This window comes from Schistocerca cancellata, chromosome 11 (genome assembly GCF_023864275.1).
Source record: "Schistocerca cancellata isolate TAMUIC-IGC-003103 chromosome 11, iqSchCanc2.1, whole genome shotgun sequence".
NCBI classification, from domain to species: Eukaryota; Metazoa; Arthropoda; class Insecta; order Orthoptera; family Acrididae; genus Schistocerca; species Schistocerca cancellata.
The window spans coordinates 60,330,668-60,350,121 of record NC_064636.1 but is presented as its reverse complement, the minus strand read 5'-3'; the positions used below and the strand labels follow the sequence as shown (position 1 = coordinate 60,350,121).

The following is a 19,454-nucleotide window of genomic DNA, read 5'->3' as shown; positions in this document are numbered from 1 at the left end:
GTATAAAGCAATAGACAGTATTACCATTAAAACCAAGAACTCTGTAGGTGCACAAGTCTGCCTGCATGGTCCTTCAGTGTTCTGTGGTGGTGTTCTTAACTTTACCATTACCGACAATGATGCCTTTTCCATTTCGGTGTTATTTGACCTAATAAAAAAACGAAGCCATGGCTTTGTAAACTGAACTTCCTGTAAGTGTTCAGCATCTTATGATACAGTAAACAGTGTGCAGATCCATCTTTCTGTGTAAAATAATGAGATTCCTTGTACTGTCGATTGAAGTGCAAAGACATTCTTGGTGATACACAATGCCGACTCGCCTGAGCTGTCACATCAGTGTGACTGGACTGTGTATTTTTACGAGGGTTGACTGAAAAGTAATGCCTCCACCTTCGTAACTCCTCAACAGTTGGCAGCATTGGTATGCGGCAGATACTGGCTTGTTCTGTAGCCTCTTCTCTACAGCTCCAGTTGGTGGGAAGCCTTAGCATTGAACGGTTGTGTTGTTACAGTGTTAAGTATGGAACCCTGCACAGACGGTCGATCAGTGCGATTTAAGCAACGTGCAGTCGTGGAATTCTTGACAGCAGAAGGTGTCACCACAAAGGAGATTCAGCAGAGAATGAAAGCAGTTTATGGGTGAGTGTGTGGATGTGAGTACTGTTCATAGTTGGGTGAGTAAGTTTAAAGATGTTGAAATGGGAACATCTGACCTGCATGACAAACAGAGTTGGATGTCCTGTGACAGCAACCACCGAGTTTCACTAGCAAAATGTTGACAGATTGATTCAAGACAATCATTGTATCACTCAGAGAGAAATTGCAAGCACTTTCGGATTTCACTAGAATGTGTGGTCATGGTTTTTCCAGCTGAGGGCTGCATCTTGATTTTCTTTTTCTGGGGCGAGTCTTTGTGTTGATATTCCATATACTGATGTTTTGTGTCCTGGTTGTAATTGTGTTCCCACGTTTTGTCTCCTGTCACAGTTGAATGGAGAAAGGCGTCACCTTCATTCTCGTAACACGAGAGGAGTTCCTGGCAAATTTAGAGTCTGTGCACTTTCATTTGACGAGTCAGCATCTGCTGTACCCATCGTGCACAAATCTTCCGATAGCCAAGCAAGCTATAATGTGACCCACACGTTCTTGTGAAATGCCGATTGTGCTTGCAGTTTCTCTCTGAGTGATATGATGATTGACCTGAATCAATCCGTCAACATTTTGCTTGTGAAACTCTGTGTTTGCTGTCACAGGGCATCCAACTCTTTGTTTGTCATGCAAGTCAGATGTTCCCGCCTCAACATCTTTAAACTTACTCATCCAACTGTGCACAGTACTCACATCCACACAATCACCATAAACTGCTTTCATTCTCTGATGAATCTTCTTTGGGGTGACACCTTCTGCTGTCAAGAATTCCATGACTGCTCGTTGCTTAAATCGCACTGATCGACCATCTGTGCAGGGTTCCATACTTAACACTGTAACAACAGAACCGTTCAATGCTAAGGCTTCCTGCCAACTGGAGTTGTAGAGAAGAGCCTACGGAACAACCAGTATCTGCCGCATACCAATGCTGCCAACCCTTGAAGAATTACGAGAGTGTAGGCATTACTTTTCAGTCAACCCTCGTACATAAAATAAAAATTTCTGGTTGTGGAGATGCATATGACAGAAACCTCTGCGGATATTTAAATAGTGGTGCTGAAGAAATAGGAATTTGAGCAGCTACGTGATGTGGGTATAATGAACAGAATGTGTTTGGCAGCAGAAGAGAGAGAAGATTATGTGATGGAAGAACCCGTCATCTCACACACTGGGGCACTGAAATGCTTCAATCTGTTACCAGAGTGTGCAGGCCTAAATTAGTGACTAGAGAAATGTTTTTACTTTACTGAAATTCAGAACAGTTGTTGGGAAAATAGCAAATGAAAAACAGAGCAATAGAATTGTTGATTTATTTACCACAAGTGATACAAAATACTGTTTTTTTTTTTAGTGTAATTTTCTAAAGAAGTTGTTGGTAGGGTTGTTCTGGAAAATCTATAATTCTCAGGTAAATACATTTTACCTGGAAATCTCAGAGAATTTCAGTAATTCTGTAGAATCTTGTGGAATTCTGTGTTTTTAACCTAACATTGGAGCTTAATTTTATTGAGCTTTATCAGTCACGAATTTTAAAATACTTAATTTCATAGTGTTAATTATTTCAATATTAGTCACTATAGATTATCAATGTTTATAAAAACTGCTGCTAAAGTATAGCGGAGAGTAAAGAAAAGTCATTACGTTAGCTGCTCAAACCCCTCCCCACCTGTTACACCCCCCCCCCCCCCCCCCTTACATGGAATTGTCAGAGAATATTTTTTCCAAGTTTGAATAGCTACCCTGTCTAGACCTGGGCCTGTGGCATGCATAGTTGCGTGTTCTGTGTAGCAGTGTTGTCAGCACTCGCTATTAGGCATGGTGGGAAGCAAAGGGCGTGTTTCAACTGCCGGTTCTGCACAGCCAGTGAGAGAGCAGTGTTTTGCAGCAGTAGACAAAGGAATATTGCAACAATGTCCACAGTCGTAACACAGTCAGAATAAATGGACAAATATTTTGAACACAGATTAGTCATCCTGTGCTGTTCGGTCTCAAACCGACCACAGCCATAAAATTCATGACACAATCAGGATGAAGCAAATATTTATGACAGCTAAATTAATAAAGCTGTGGTGTTAGGCACTAACGTAACTGCAACCTTATAATTCATGACATATTTGTAAAAAATGTGATGACAGAGATCATAAATATTTTTCAAGTGAGACACGCATTCTAGTCTAACCTAGATCTTGTGTTAAGGTCAGTGTATCACCACGACCAGGTTTCTTATAGTCTTAACATTTGTTGCATTCCAATCTAACCACACCCTCATCATTTGTGCCATATTTGTAAAAAATAGCTAAATATTTGTGGCAACAGCAAAGAGGAGAAACAAAGCCTTATCAATCTGGAAATGTTGCCTTCATAAATTGCATTACAAGGAATTCACGAGTTTGCTACCCTCACAACAGGTCATTAATTAACTTTGTTGATGGCAGATTCCAACTTGTGTGGATAGTTCAGTTGGTAAAGCACCTTCCTGCATAAAGCAAAGGATGCAGTTTTAATTCCTGACCCAGCACACAGTTTTAATTTACTTATTATTTTTATTTTATACTTCTACTTCCGTAGGAGCAAATTGAGGAGCAAATCTCCAAGGTAATGGAACATGTCAGTACATGAAATTACAAAATTAAAGTAATAACAGATAAAAGAAAATGTTTATGAATACAAAAAATGACAAGCCATATGTTTAAGTAAATGCAGTCAACAATATAACATAGAAATCAGCTTAATTTTTCAAGGAGCTCTTTGACAGAATAGGAGAAGTTACCCATGAGGAGACTCTTCAGTTTCAATTGGAAAACATGTGGATTACTGCTAAAGTTGTTGAATTCTTGTGGTAACTTACTGAAAATGGATGCAGCAGTATACTGCACACCTTTCTGCTCATGAATCGAGAAAGAGTGATCCAGATGCAAATTTGATTTCTGCCTAGTACAAACACTAGTGGACAGGGGTTGAGAAGAGATTCGTGAACTTACACCACTTACTGCCTGAACTGATGGTTTCTGAGCCAAAAATTGTTGAATTGTGTGTTAGAAACTGTAAAAACTGAGTCTTCTGTGATTTGGCATTAGTATATTTTCTACAAGCCATAAACTTCCATCATGAAGTGCACTATTTGAAACCGGGCCAGTGTTGCACACAACATCCTTCACTACGAAGCTAGTATAAATAAGGGAAGGAGTGACCCCCACAGTGATCCCTGGGGCACTGGCTCCCCCCCCCCCCCCCCCCCAATCTGTTTACCGTGTCCCACTCAGACCCCACTTCACAGCCATTCTCAACACTGTGAATAATGACCTTTTGCTGTCTGTTGTTAAAGTAAGAGATGAACCAATTGGGAGCTACTTCCCATATTCTTTAATGGTCCAACTTCTGGAGCAGACTTTTGTGATCATCACAATCTAATTCCTTAGTTAAATCAAAAAATATGCCTATCATTTGAAACCTTTTGTTTAATTCATCCAGTACCTCACAGAGAAAAGAGAATACTTCTAAAGCCAAACTCTAGATTTGATCTCAAATTATGTGATATAAAGTAATTAATTATCCTTATATAAACAGCCTTTTCAATAACTTTAGCAAACACTGATGGCATAGGTCTAAAATTGTCTACATTATCCCTTTCTCCCTTTTTATAAAGCGGCTTTACTGCTGAGTACTTTAATCGTTCAGGAAACTGGCCATTCTTAAAGGAACTCCATCGTAACCACGAGAGTCCTTAGTCTTCAGTGATTCAATTATTGATTCAGTATCACAGAGGAGTATTTTGGATGTCAATATCGGAAAGGTTACACGAGTCCCTGTAGAAACTAAGTATTTATTTAATTCACCAGCAATGCTGAGAAAATGATTGTTGAATACTGTACATATTCTGACTTACCAGTAACATATATATTTTTACTACGAACTGACTTTATATTGTTGACCTAGTATTGTTGACCAGACACTTCCTTCAGAAACGACCATGTGGTTTTAATTTTATTGTGTGAATTAACTATTCTATTTGCATACCACATACTCTTTGCCTTCCTAGTAACATTTTTAAGCACCTTACAGTACTTGTAATGGACTAATGTAGCTATGTTATGACTTCTTCTAACATTTTGATAGAATTTCCACTTTGTTCTACATGATATCCCCATCCTGCTAGTCAGCCACCCAGACTGCCTTTTATTGCTAGTACCCTGTTTAGAATATTTAAATGGCAAGCAACTCTCAAAGAGCATGGGAAGTGTGTTAAGGAATGCATTTTATTTATCATCTGTGCTAACAGCACTGTAAACAGCCTACCATTCTTGCTTCTTAACAGGGTTTAAAACACTCTCTGTTGCTGTTGGATTACCTTTCCTGCATAGTTGGTAATTATATGAGACATTTGTTCAGTCTTTTAGTGTTAAAATTTGTGCATCATGGTCTGAAAGGCCATTCACCCATTTCCTAACAGAATGCCCATCTAGTAATAAAGAATGAATAAAAATACTGTATGTGGCTGTGCTACTGTTCCCTTACACTTTTGTTGGAAAAAAACAGTCTGCATCAGATCATATGAGTTGGGAGATCTAGTAACATCCTTTTCCTTGCACAATCACATACAAAATTAATATTGAAGTTACCACATATAACTAATTTTTGGTACTTCCTATAAAGTTAACAAGAATCCTCTCTAGCTTGAGCAGAAATGTTCTGAAGTCATAGTTACGGTTAGTGGACATATAAACAACTAAATTCAACTGCGCCTGCACAACATTCAAATATCTGTTGAGTGTAGTGCCGTGTTAACGCTAAGGACTCAAACGGAATGGTGTCTAATTACGTAAATGGCCACTCCCCCAGTCCAAAAAGAACTCCTTGAAAAACAGCCAGCTAATCTGTATTCTGGTAAAGGAAGCCTCTGAATAGTCAAATTATTAAAGTGGTGCTTTTTTTTATACCAGTAATGTCTGATTGAACATTTATAAGCAATTCACTAACTTTATCTGTAATACTTCTTATATATTGATGAAATATGCTAATTCCTTCTGTACTTAGATACCCGACCTCTTCTGAAGCTGATTCCTTTGTCAGAGGGACTTCCATTAAGCAGGTATACCTATCAGCTGAATTGAGTCTAAAAAAATGCAGCTCTAACACCAACTACTACAGGGATTTTTCCACAAGTGATCCCACAACCACTCACCACACTGTCACCTATAAGGTTTGCGAGGTTACCTTTCCGTACCTATTGAGGTGCAGGCCATGCCTAGTGGAACCCAACCTCTTGATACACTCAACTGACACCACTGCAATGTGACCCGTGCCCTCTGCCATCAGTGTCTTCTCCAGCCCCATGTTAACACGTGTAACAGCAACATCAAGGTGAGGCCAATCATGACCCTGAAACAGTTGCACAAAGTGCACATTAGTGCCACCAGTTTGAGTAGATATCTTTACCAGGTCACCACTTACGTCATGTTCCTTGTCCCTATCAAGGCTATACCATCCTCCACCCACAATCACTACCTTATCCTCTTTTGTAAAATTCCTACATAACTCCCCTGTACTGTCAGTCACGTGAGCCAACTGTGCACTATGCTTCACAATGCTGGTGACCTGGTACTCACTCCCCATTCCCCAACACTTCCTGCAACTGCTGGCCCACACCTCTACCGTGTGATTTACCTAGCAGCAGAACCTTCTTCTTTCTGTTAGAATTTGTGACTGACTTAGGTGCCATACCGCTGAGTGCTGCTGCATGTTTCCCACGCTTACATCTACAAGAGGCTCCTCTCCACTCAGCTCTGACAGTTGGTCATATCTATTGCATATCCACAATGTACAGCTATCTGAATAGCACGTCCTCCTAGGTGCCTTCTTACCAACAGCCAGTTACACTTTCCCCAGCACCCTTCACCTTCCTCAACCCATCTAGTTCCTCCTTTCTGTCTTGTAACTGCACTTGAAGGGCATAAATCTTATGCTCCTGCTCCTCTGTCAACTTATTTCTACTTCACATTCTGTATTCCCAGGAGAGTATTTCGCATGAATGCCCACTGGCTTCTCCACTGCATTCCTCCCACCTGCCCCCTTCAAGAAAATGGTTTGAACAAATCCCACACCATAACCCACTACTCACAAACCTGTGATGATGCCCACACTTGTCACGCAAAATAAAATTACTGAAAAAACTAAACGTCTACATTACCAAAGTTCAGTTACAACAGTAGAACTATTCAGAGATCTCGAAATTCTCTCTCTTCTAAGAAAGCAACAACTTCTATCGGTACTACTAAACGACAACTAATACTAATACCACCAAAACTTCACACAATTTTGAAGCTAAAACCAAACATACAAGCTGCCACTGGAACATCCAATGAAATTAATACAGTGAATGAAAATTTTACTGAAATATTTCACTAGAAACCATAAAAAAGTCAGCTGAATACTACTGCCAGGAAATTTCCATATCACACTCCACTGCAGAAACAAAATTCATTCTGTGACCGTTGTTGGTATTTGATATTACACCAGTGATTTTACAGCTACATGAAAAGCTGTCTCAAACGAAGTCATTGAAATTAGTTTGTGCATGTTCTAGGCGTGAATCAAGTAACTGTGCTGAATTTCCTCATAGAAATATATGCCGAAAATTATTTCAGTTTCTGCAGTGTGAGTCACTGCTTGTTGAGGTATGCGATACTTTCATTGTGAGACTGGGGAATCTGAATTTATTGAGCTGTTTGAAGTTTTATAGGAAAAATCCACATAACTGTATCTTGATACATTTACACTGTTTGAAGTTTTAAGGGAGACATCAGTATAATTGTCTCTCTTACATTTTTAATGCTGTAACACTCCTCAGTTTCTTTTTACCCCTTTCTAATTTCAGATACCTGCATGCTTATCTGTGAATGGAAGTTCCATCAATGGCGAAGAAGAAGAAGCCAAAGTGTCAGAGGTGGTGGAAAAGGTATTTTTCTGAAATTTGACTCTTAGTGTAAACGAAGTTACTCCAGTTGCCACGGCATCTCTATAGAGAGTCTGTTTCATATTATGAAGACTATCCACAAAGCAACCTCTGTTTGACTGTAAATAACGTACTGTAATAGTTATACTAAACATTTTAGAAGAATCTCAAATTTATCAGCTCCCGTAATGAGTTGAAAAACTCTCTCGTCATAACATCCTGTCACCTGAGCTTGCAGCCACAATGGCAGCATCAAAGTAGTGCGGGGTGCAAACTACTTTTTCATATCACTTGAAGCCAAGTATGGGTTCAGGGCTGGTGTTCAAATACATCCCATTTGTGCTGATGCAAAAATTTGTGTGTTCGCTGCCCCATCACCTTTAACAGCTATTTTACATCTGTGTTAGCATAGAAAACTTGCCTGTCATCACTGATGACAGTGTCATTCAGAAGTTAATGCCTGCATCTTACGGAACACCAATTATGCACAGAGATTTATGGTTCTGCCAAAGGCCTACAGGTACCCAATAAAAACAGAACTTGGAGGTTCTCTAATTGTTTGGTCACCATCTCGCGCAAAACAATTGAGATGTTGTGAAACACTGGTTTTTATATGGATTTATTCATTTGTTGACAACTACTAGATAACGGAGGTTTGTCATGGTGAAAATTTTTCCTCCACCTTTCGTGCACATTAAACCATTGGTATACAGCATATTCACTTGTCGCATTTGATCTGTATACACAGGATTATGACTTCCTCTAGAAAAAGTGGGAAATTAGTCATTTGTTACAAATCACTTTGAGATTCTGCTTCGGAAACAATCAGTTGGGTAAGGAACAGTGAAGAAGGGCATTGAGATTTTGTAATGTTGTTTTATCACAGCTAATTGCAGCATGCTACCCAGATATCAGGAATCTTAGTTTTTGTTCATTATTTATTGTATGATTGCATCTCTTGCCTCTGAGAATTTGTCATGGAGTTATGTATTTGTCGTTCATAAAAGAGCAAAAGTAAATTTTAATTTTATGGAAAGTGTAAATAAGGTAAATATTCGAATACACATGTCAGATCAGCACCAAATGTTCAGTCTTCAGTTCTTTTCCGGTAGTTTCAGTACTAGGATGTATTTTGTCAACTTTCGTGTAGTGTTGTGGCTCAAATTAATGTTGTAAGAATGTCAGTTTTTCAACGTGATGTGACATGTTATTGTTATCAAAGCTTTTTGACATTACATTCTAGTGACAACAGTTTGCAGCATCTTTATACAAAAATTTCTAAATGTGTGATGTTTTCGGACAAGAAATTTCCAGGAGTGTTGTTAAAACTTTAAATCTTGGCTGAACTTGGAATCTGTGTTACTAAATTGGTAACCCGGTTCATGGTGCACATTCTCAGTTTGACGTTGCCTATCTAATGGTGTCCAGGGGCAACAAAAATTTGATTCTTAATATTTCATGTAATTACAATTGACCAAATTCAAAATGCTTTGATAATGAGAGTATTTAGTTACTTCCGATAACTTCTAATATAATTTTGAACCTTTTATAAACATCGTTTGTTTACTTGCTCGACATAAAATAAGTAACTCATTACTTCATTTGTAAAGTAATCAGCAGTGTGAAGCTGTTTGTACCTGGTAGTTTGATTCTTTAAAGAAACACGCTTTACTAGAGATCACTAATAGGTGATGTGGAAAACTTAAATTTCTTTTGTGGCCATGAAAACTAGTTCCTTTACTAAGAACACCTAGGAGAAATGCCACAATGTAATCATCGTATCCCTAAAAGATGTATGAAATAAGTATTATTGTCAATGGTGTTGAGAAACTGCTGAAATTGTTAAATTTTAACATAGATTCAGGGCCCCATGGAATCCCTTTTAGATTCTGTCCTGAATTTGCAGTTGAGTTAGTCCCTCTTTTAACTATAATCTATTGTAGGCCCCTTGAACAAAAAACCGTGCCCAGTTTTAAAAAAAAAGCACAGGTTACATCCTTCTACTAGAAAAGTAGTAGAAGTGATCCACAAATCTATATTCCAATATATTTGGCATTGATTTGTTGTTGTATCTTAGAACATGTTGTGAGCCCAAACATAATGAGGTATCTTGAACAAAATTACCTCCTCAATTCCAAAAAGCATAATTCCGAAAACATTGATCACATTTTTCTCACATGGCGTACTGAAAGCTTTGGCTCAAGGCAGCCAGGTAGATGCAGTATTTCTTGATTTTCAAAAAGCATTGTGTAGCAACCCTTGCTGTTCATATTGTATATTAATGACCTTGCAGACAATAGTACAATCAGGATTTTTTTGGGTGATGCAGTTATCTGTAATGAAATACTGTCTGAGAGAAGCTGCATAAATATTCAATAAGTTCTTGATAATATTTCAACATGGTGCAGAGATTGGCAACTTACTCTAAATGTTCATAAATGTAAAACTTGACACTTCCCAAACAAAAAAAGTAGTATCCTATGAATATAATATCAGTGAGTCACTGTTGGAATCAGCCAACTCATACAAATACCTGGGGGTAAAATGTTGTAGGGATGTGAAATGGAATGATCACATAGGTTCAGTCATGGGTAAAGCAGGTGGTAGACATCAATTTATTGGTAGAATACTGGTGAAGTGCAATCAGTGTACAAAGGAGATTGCTTACAAATCAGTCATATGACCGGTTCCTGAAACTTGCACAAGTGTACGGCACTTGAACGTAATAGGACTAACAGAGAATATTGAACGTATACAGAGAATGGCAGCACAAGTGGTCATAGGTTTGTTTAATATGTGGGAGAATGTCACAGAGATACTGAACATGCTGAACTGAAATATTCTTAAAGATAGATGTAAACTGTCTGGAGAAAGTGTGTTAATAAAGTTCCCCCTGGGGGCGGAGCTCACGGTTCTTTTATGAGTTTGTGTTTGATGCACACAGGGCTCTGAGCTATTACAGTCCATTCTTCCTTCCCTGGCTGTATTTCCTTCACCGTGCCCTTCCCTCCCTATCCTCACTTCTTTCCTGCTTCCCCATCCTTCCCCTCTTTCTGTGTTCTGATTTATGTCGACCTGGCTATCCTCTTGGTTCCCTGTATTGCCTCCAGATTAGTTTCATCCAGCCTGTTCTCTTTCATCCTTTTTGCCATTTAGATCACCGATTGGGGTTTGACCTCCATTTCTACATTTTCTGTTTTTTGTGTAAACCCTTTGGGGAAGAACTCCCTCCCAAACATCTACATTGTGGATTCCTCTTCCTCCTTCCTTCCTCTCTTCCTTCGCTGCCGTAGCCCCCCCTCCACCCTACTAGGTCACCAGCACGTGTAGCCACTGTGTGTGGTGGGGCAGGTATGTACCCATCTGGCTGAGCCCACCTAACAATGCGGGGATCGCACTACTTATATCTGAGCTGTCCCTTTCCCATTTATGCCAAGAAGTCGTTGCTTGTGTGCCTGTGGCATAGGAACTCCTGGCAATGGCTGCTTTCCCTGATACATCGTCTGTACTAGGATGGAGAGGGACACATTCATCGCCAGAAAGCCATTTTTTTTTTTTTTTCTTGAGAATATAGAGGACAAGGTTTGGTGAAGTGGAGTCACTCCACAAGATTCGGTCGGGCTCCTTCTTGATCAAAGCTTCTTCTTCCACCCTGCAGCTCTTCATGCTTGCGATTGTCTTGGCAATGTCTTAGTCTATTACCTCTCTCCAGTCTCTGAATGTGGTCCAGGGAGTGATTTTTCATAGTGACCTCATCCTGCAAACTGAAGCAGAATGCAGGGCAATCTGGAGCTACATGGTGTCATTTTTGTTCAATGTGTGCAGAAGAGTCGTAAAGACAAGCGCATTGATGCTGGTGCCTTCATTCTGGCTCTCAAGGAAGATACCCTCCCAGAGAAGATAAAGGTTATGTGAAGCTGTACGTCCCACCACCCACGAGGTGTTTTTGGTGCTTGCGTTTTGGGCATATACCCTCCCGCTGTACCTCGAACCCTCTGTATGGTAACTGTGAATACCCACTGCGTGAAGGAAGCCCCTGTGTTCTGCCACCTGTGTGTGTCAGTTGTCATGACCACCCCTCTCCTTGGTCACCAGATTGCCCAGCTTACTAGAGAGAAAAGAAGACCCAAGAGTACAAGTTCCTGGATAGCCTATGTTGTGCTGAGACTTGCCAAAAATAAATATCTTACTCCTTCGAGCATCGTCGAGGAGCTTTTGCCCCTGTTGCATCCTTTCCCTCTCCTACCCCTTCCTTACCCCAGCCCCATCCCTTTCTCCTCTCCCTTCCCCCTCCCCCTACCCATCCTCCTCAGTGTTCCCATTCCTTCTCCTTTGGGAACTGCTCCCTCTCTCTGGTCGAAATAGTGCCTCTCTTCTTTGGCACCTGCCGGTGATCAGGCTTCCCCTGGGACTCCTTCCCTCCTTCCCCCCCTTCCTGTGGCGTCTGATGTCAGAAGCCTACTATGACACTTAGCAACAATATACACAATCTATGCGTCCCATCGTCCCATGGTCTCCTGCGCTCTCGCAGTCTTGGGTGTTACAGAAGCCTGCTCTCCCTCTTTGCCCTGTCCTCCTCCACTTCTGATAGAGAAGAAGTATAAGAAGAAAAATAAGAAACAACATAAGTCCGAGGACAAGATTACCCTGGTGGCCCCAGAGTTGTCATCTCGCCCCTCACAGCTACATTTACATTTACATTTACATTTATACTCCGCAAGCCACCCAAGGGTGTGTGGCGGAGGGCACTTTACGTGCCACTGTCATTACCTCCCTTTCCTGTTCCAGTCGCATATGGTTCGCGGGAAGAACGACTGTCTGAAAGCCTCTGTGCGCGCTCTAATCTCCCTAATTTTACATTCGTGATCTCCTCGGGAGGTATAAGTAGGGGGAAGCAATATATTCGATACCTCATCCAGAAACGCACCCTCTCGAAACCTGGCGAGCAAGCTACACCGCGATGCAGAGCGCCTCTTATGCAGAGTCTGCCACTGGAGTTTGTTAAACATCTCCGTAACGCTATCACGGTTACCAAATAACCATGTGACGAAACGCGCCGCTCTTCTTTGGATCTTCTCTATCTCTTCCGTCAACCCGATCTGGTACGGATCCCACACTGATGAGCAATACTCAAGTATAGGTCGAACGAGTGTTTTGTAAGCCACCTCCTTTGTTGATGGACTACATTTTCTAAGGACTCTCCCAATGAATCTCAACCTGGTACCCGCCTTACCAACAATTAATTTTATATGATCATTCCACTTCAAATCGTTCCGCACGCATACTCCCAGATATTTTACAGAAGTAACTGCTACCAGTGTTTGTTCCGCTATCATATAATCATACAATAAAGGATCCTTCTTTCTATGTATTCTCAATACATTACATTTGTCTATGTTAAGCATCAGTTGCCACTCCCTGCACCAAGTGCCTATCCGCTGCAGATCTTCCTGCATTTCGCTACAATTTTCTAATGCTGCAACTTCTCTGTATACTACAGCATCATTCGCGAAAAGCCGCATGGAACTTCCGACACTATCTACTAGGTCATTTATATATATTGTGAAAAGCAATGGTCCCATAACACTCCCCTGTGGCACGCCAGAGGTTACTTTAACGTCTGTAGACGTCTCTCCGTTGTGAACAACATGCTGTGTTCTGTTTGCTAAAAACTCTTCAATCCAGCCACACAGCTGGTCTGATATTCCGTAGGCTCTTACTTTGTTTATCAGGCGACAGTGCGGAACTGTATCGAACGCCTTCCGGAAGTCAAGAAAAATAGCATGTACCTGGGAGCCTGTATCTAATATTTTCTGGGTCTCATGAACAAATAGAGTGAGTTGGGTCTCACACGATCGCTGTTTCCGGAATCCATGTTGATTCCTACATAGTAGATTCTGAGTTTCCAAAAACGACATGATACTCGAGCAAAAACATGTTCTAAAATTCTACAACAGATCGACGTCAGAGATATAGGTCTATAGTTTTGCGCATCTGCTCGACGACCCTTCTTGAAGACTGGGACTACCTGTGCTCTTTTCCAATCATTTGGAACCTTCCGTTCCTCTAGAGACTTGCGGTACACGGCTGTTAGAAGGGGGGCAAGTTCTTTCGCGTACTCTGTGTAGAATCGAATTGGTATCCCGTCAGGTCCAGTGGACTTTCGTCTGTTGAGTGATTTCAGTTGCTTTTCTATTCCTTGGACACTTATTTCGATGTCAGCCATTTTTTCGATTGTGCGAGGATTTATAGAAGGAAGTGCAGTGCGGTCTTCCTCTGTGAAACAGCTTTGGAAAAAGGTGTTTAGTATTTCAGCTTTACGCTTGTCATCCTCTGTTTCAATGCCATCATCATCCCGGAGTGACTGGACATGCTGTTTCGAGCCAATTACTGATTTAACGTAAGACCAGAACTTCCTAGGATTTTCTGTCAAGTCGGTACCTAGTATTTTACTTTCGAATTCACTAAACGCTTCACGCATAGCCCTCCTTACGCTAACTTTGACATCGTTTAGCTTCTGTTTGTCTGAGAGGTTTTGGCTGCGTTTAAATTTAGAGTGAAGCTCTCTTTGCTTTCGCAGTAATTTCCTAACTTTGTTGTTGTACCACGGTGGGTTTTTCCCGTCCCTCACAGTTTTACTCGGCACGTACCTGTCTAAAACGCATTTTACGATTGCCTTGAACTTTTTCCATAAACACTCAACATTGTCAGTGTCGGAACAGAAATTTTCGTTTTGATCTGTTAGGTAGCCTGAAATCTGCCTTCTATTACTCTTGCTAAACAGATAAACCTTCCTCCCTTTTTTTATATTCCTATTAACTTCCATATTCAGGGATGCTGCAACGGCCTTATGATCACTGATTCCCTGTTCTGCGCTTACAGAGTCGAAAAGTTCGGGTCTGTTTGTTATCAGTAGGTCCAAGATGTTATCTCCACGAGTCGGTTCTCTGTTTAATTGCTCGAGGTAATTTTCGGATAGTGCACTCAGTATAATGTCACTCGATGCTCTGTCCCTACCACCCGTCCTAAACATCTGAGTGTCCCAGTCTATATCTGGTAAATTGAAATCTCCACCTAAGACTATAACATGCTGAGAAAATTTACGTGAGATGTATTCCAAATTTTCTCTCAGCTGTTCTACCACTAATGCTGCTGAGTCGGGGGGTCGGTAAAAGGAGCCAATTATTAACCTAGCTCGGTTGTTGAGTGTAACCTCCACCCATAATAATTCACAGGAACTATCCACTTCTACTTCACTACAGGATAAACTACTACTAACAGCAACGAACAAGTCTGAGTCTGATGTTTTATGTGTGGATGTCACCCTATCCTTGTCGGTGAAGACCAGCGACTGAGTGAAACGACCTCCCCTTGGCTTCTTTATGTCTAACCTGGACTCTCACCACACGATATTCCAGTGGAATTGCATTGGATATTATTGTCACCTACGAGAAATACAACAGCTTGTTTCCTATTGTTCTGCTTTCTTCTGTGATGACCACTCTCCAACATTTTGTAGTTATTGGGCATTTTGTCGGAACCGTGTCGGTCCCGAGATAGCATGTGAAGGGTCTGCACTTTGGTTCGCACCGATGTCATTAGTGACTGGATCCCCCTTTGCACCAATGTGTAAGCAGTAGTGGTTAGAGTGCAAACAGCCCCAGCATTCACTGTTTGCAATGTCTACCTCCCTCCAGGCAGTCTACTTCCTTACATTGAATACAGCAACTCCCGTCCCCTATGTCCTCCTCGAGGACTTCCATGCACAACATCCCATGTGGGAGAGTGCCACTTTGACAGATAGGGATCTTCTAATTGACTAACTTAATACAGACGTTGATTTGTGTCTCTCAGTGAGGGTTCCGCTACCCACTTCAGTGCCGCTCGTGGCACATTTACTGCTATCGATCTCATAACCTCCTTCCCTGCTCTCGTGACTTCCCTATCACCCCATAATGATCTTTGGGACAGTAACCACTTTCTGGTGAATCAGTCAGTCCCCTGCCACCATTGTTGCGCATTTGCAGGGCCAGTTGTCCTTCATATACATCTGCTGTGCACTTAGACGCCTCTCTGTCGAATTGCATTGATGTGGTAGTGCAGGGTCTCTCTACCACTATGTTTCATGCTGCTGGCACTGCTATCCTCCTATCCACCGGTTCCCTTTGTTGTCGATCGGTAGCGTGGTGGACTGAGGTCGTAGCGGTCGCTGTCCAGGACTGCTGACACGTGCTTTAGTGATTTAAACAACACCCTTCGCAGACCGACCACCTCGCTTTTAAGTGTTAAGCAGGAATGATGGGAGTGCTATGTTTCCTCTGTGGGGATGTATGCCTTCTCATGACAGGTTTGGTCCAAGCTCCATTGTATTCTGTTCCATCAGTGACGATCAACTGTCCAGGATCTTATCCTTCAGGTTGCTCCGTGTACTGCTCCATTGGTCTATGCAATACACCTTTGGACACACTGCAACAGCATTGGCGTTCTCCCCCTTCCTGCTACATTTTTCCGGCAGAAATGCTGAGTTGAACAGACTCCCCTCTGTTTGAACCCCCACCAGGGTGAACCCTTCACTGAATGGGAATTCTTGCAGGCTTTATCTCTTCACGTGACATGGCTCCAGCTGTGAATTCCACCCACAACCTGGACTCCACTCAGAGGCAATATCTGCTCAGGGTCTTCAGCCGCATTTGGCTCACAGGTGCCTTGCCCTTGCAATGGCGAGACAGTGTAGTTATCCCTGTCCTTAAACTCGGGAAGAACTCGACATCTTGCGACGACTACCGCCTGATTAGCCTAACGATTGTACTTTGTAAACTGCTCGAGATGATGGTTAGCTTCCGGTTATGTCTGGTACCGTATTTACTCGAATCTAAGCCGCACTCGAATCTAAGCCGCACCTGAAAAATGAGACTCGAAATCAAGGAAAAGAAAATTTCACGAATCTAAGCCGCATCTGAAATTTGAGACTCGAAATCCGAGGGGAGAGAACAGTTTTAGGCCGCACCTTCAAATCGAAACAAAGTTGGTCCATTGTAATATGAGAGAGAATTTAGGTCGAATGAATGACGATACAGCTACAGTAGTTTGGTTCGAGTCGTACACTTAGCAGTTAAGCTTTACCAGGTAGCCATTGCTATGCGTCAGGTGCTCCATCTGTATTTATACAGGTACCCTTCCTTTTTCGCGTACTTCATCTGGTTTGAATTGATTGTTTGTTTTTCTTTGATCTGATAAATGCCGTTCTCTTTGTTGTAGGTGTTTACGTCACACTAAGCTGAAAATGCATTACTGTACTGTGTCATGCATTGTTTGTCGCATTCTGATAATGAGTATTTATGACCTGTCTCTGTTCGTGGCATGGCTTGCTCCTGTGCACGCTACTGCCGCTTACAACTAAAAAAAGAGGGGGGGGGGGGGGATCGTCTCAGTAGCAAAACAATGGCAAGAGACTGCTATTTGCTGTTACCTACACTCCTGCTTTCTTTGATAATCTTCAACAAAAACCAAATAATAGACAGCGTATGATAGAAGATGTTCTGAATGAGAGTTTAGCGAAAATTTTTCTCCTTTTGAAAATCTTCGCAGATGCCTCTTTGGTACATTATATTCTGCACTGAAATTAGTCATCTTAGATTTAAAAATCTAGTCAATTGCCGTGCTTCATTTCTGACTCACTATTCAGCATAAGAATAATGCGAATATAAACATGGGATGATATCTATATTTTTCCGCGTTTGCTGTTGTCTCACTCTAGTTTTGTAGTTTATTAGGCAGACAGGATTTAAATGAGTTAGCAGAAAACACGAAAGAATACATGACAAAATGTTTATATTCGTATTATTCTTACGGTGAAGAGAATACTGCATGCGATTCACAATTCATAAAAGTTCCTATAAGGAACCATCTCTTTTCACATGTAGGAAAAAATTCAGAACGTAGAGTTGGCCATATTGGCAAACATCCCAAACAGTCCTGCCAGTTGGATTTTCGTAGTACATTGAAATGCTGCTACATTCGAAGATGCACAATACGGAATTTGTATTTGCTTCGTTGGATAATGTATGAAAATGCAGTGGTCGAAACTCGGGGCGGAGAAAAAAAGCTCGTCTTCCACCTTTTTTTAAATTTATTTACTGACGCAGAGGATTTGGCGCCAGTATTTATCTCTGTGCCTGCAAAGTGTGCCTGTGTAGCGCTACATATATTCGACGGCAGAAGTTAGTTGTGGCGCCACCTACCAACATTTTCCAGAACTTCCGCTTACTTCGCACTCGATTATAAGCCGCAGGCGTTTTTTTGGATTACAAAAACCGGAAAAAAAGTGCGGCTTAGATTCGACTAAATACGGTACTCGTATCTCAGGACCTTTTGTCTTTGTATCAGTGTGGCTTCCGGGACGGACGGTCTCCAACTAATCATTTACTCACTCTCCCATGGCTTCCAGTTTTCTACCTCCAAAACCCAGGTTATGCATTTTTCATCGACCCACAGCACACCTTGATCCGGAACTTTATTTAGGTGACCAGCTCCTAGATGTTGTAGTGCAGTCCCTTTTCTTGGGCCTTATTTTTGATAAAATGCTGATGTTGGGTCCCCATATCCACCACCTGAAGACTACCGTATTTACTCGAATCTAAGCCACACTTTTTTCCGGTTTTTGTTATCCAAAAAACCACCTGCGGCTTAGAATCAAGTGCAAAGTAAGCGGAAGTTCTGAAATATGCTGGTAGGTGCCGCCACAACTAACTTCTGCCGTCGAATATATGTAGCGCTACACAGGCATGCTTTGCAGGCACAAAGATAAATTCTGGCGCCAAATTCTCTGCGTCAGTAAATAAATTAAAAAAAAAAAAGGTGGAAGACGAGCTTTTTTCTCTGCCCCGAATTTCGACCACTGCATTTTCATACATTATGCAACGAAGTAAATACAAACTCCGTATTGTTCATCTTCAGATGTAGCAGAAATTCAATGTACTACAAAAATCCGACTGGCAAGACTGTTTGGGATGTTTGTCAATATGGCCAACTCTACATTCTGATTTTTTTTCCTACCTGTGAGAAGAGATGGTTGCTAATAGGAACTTTTATGAATTGCAAATCACATGCAGTATTCTCTTCACCATAAGAATAATACGAATATAAACATTTTGCCATGTATTCTTTCGTGTTTGCTGCTATCTCATTTAAATCCTGTCTGCCTAATAAACTACGAAACTAGAGTGAGACAACAGCAAACGCAGAAGAATATACGTATTGTTTCATGTTTATATTCGTATTATTCTTACGCCTAATAGTGATACAGTCAGAAATGAAGCACGGCAACTGACTAGATTTTTAAATGTAAGATTACTCTAATTTCTGTGTAGGATTTGATGTACCAAAGAAGTGGCCGCAAAGATTTTCAAACGGAGAAAAATTTTCGCCTAACTCTCGTTCAGAACATGTTCTATCATACGCGGTTTATTATTTGGTTCTTGTTGATCATTATCAAAGAAGGCAGCAGTGTGAGTAACAACAAATAGCAGTCTCTTGCCATTGTTTCGCTAATGAGACGATTCCTCTCTTTTTTTTTTCTTAATTGTAAGCGGCGGTAGCATGCACAAAAGCAAGCCATGCCGCGAGCGGTGACAGTTCGTAAACACGCACTATCAGAATGCAACAAACAATGCATGACACAATACAGTAATGCATTTTCAGCTTAGAGTGACGTAAACACCTATTACAAAGAAAATTGCACTTATCAGATCAAAGAAAAATAAACAATCAATTCAAACCAGACGAAGCACATGAAAAAGGAAGGGTACGCGTGTAAATACAGATGGAGCGCCTGATGCATAGCATGGCTACCTGG

The 19,454-nt window shown here is 41.2% G+C and overlaps 1 protein-coding gene across 1 annotated transcript in view; it reads left to right on the top strand.

Annotated features, from left to right (window-relative positions):
- The window catches only part of LOC126108895 (uncharacterized), a 58,972-nt gene that overhangs the window by 32,382 nt on the left and 7,136 nt on the right, over window positions 1-19,454 (top strand). Inside the window, exon 3 of the mRNA XM_049914263.1 lies at window positions 7,523-7,603. Within this exon, the coding sequence (XP_049770220.1) occupies window positions 7,523-7,603 (81 nt within the window). The remainder of the gene's footprint in view (window positions 1-7,522; window positions 7,604-19,454) is intronic.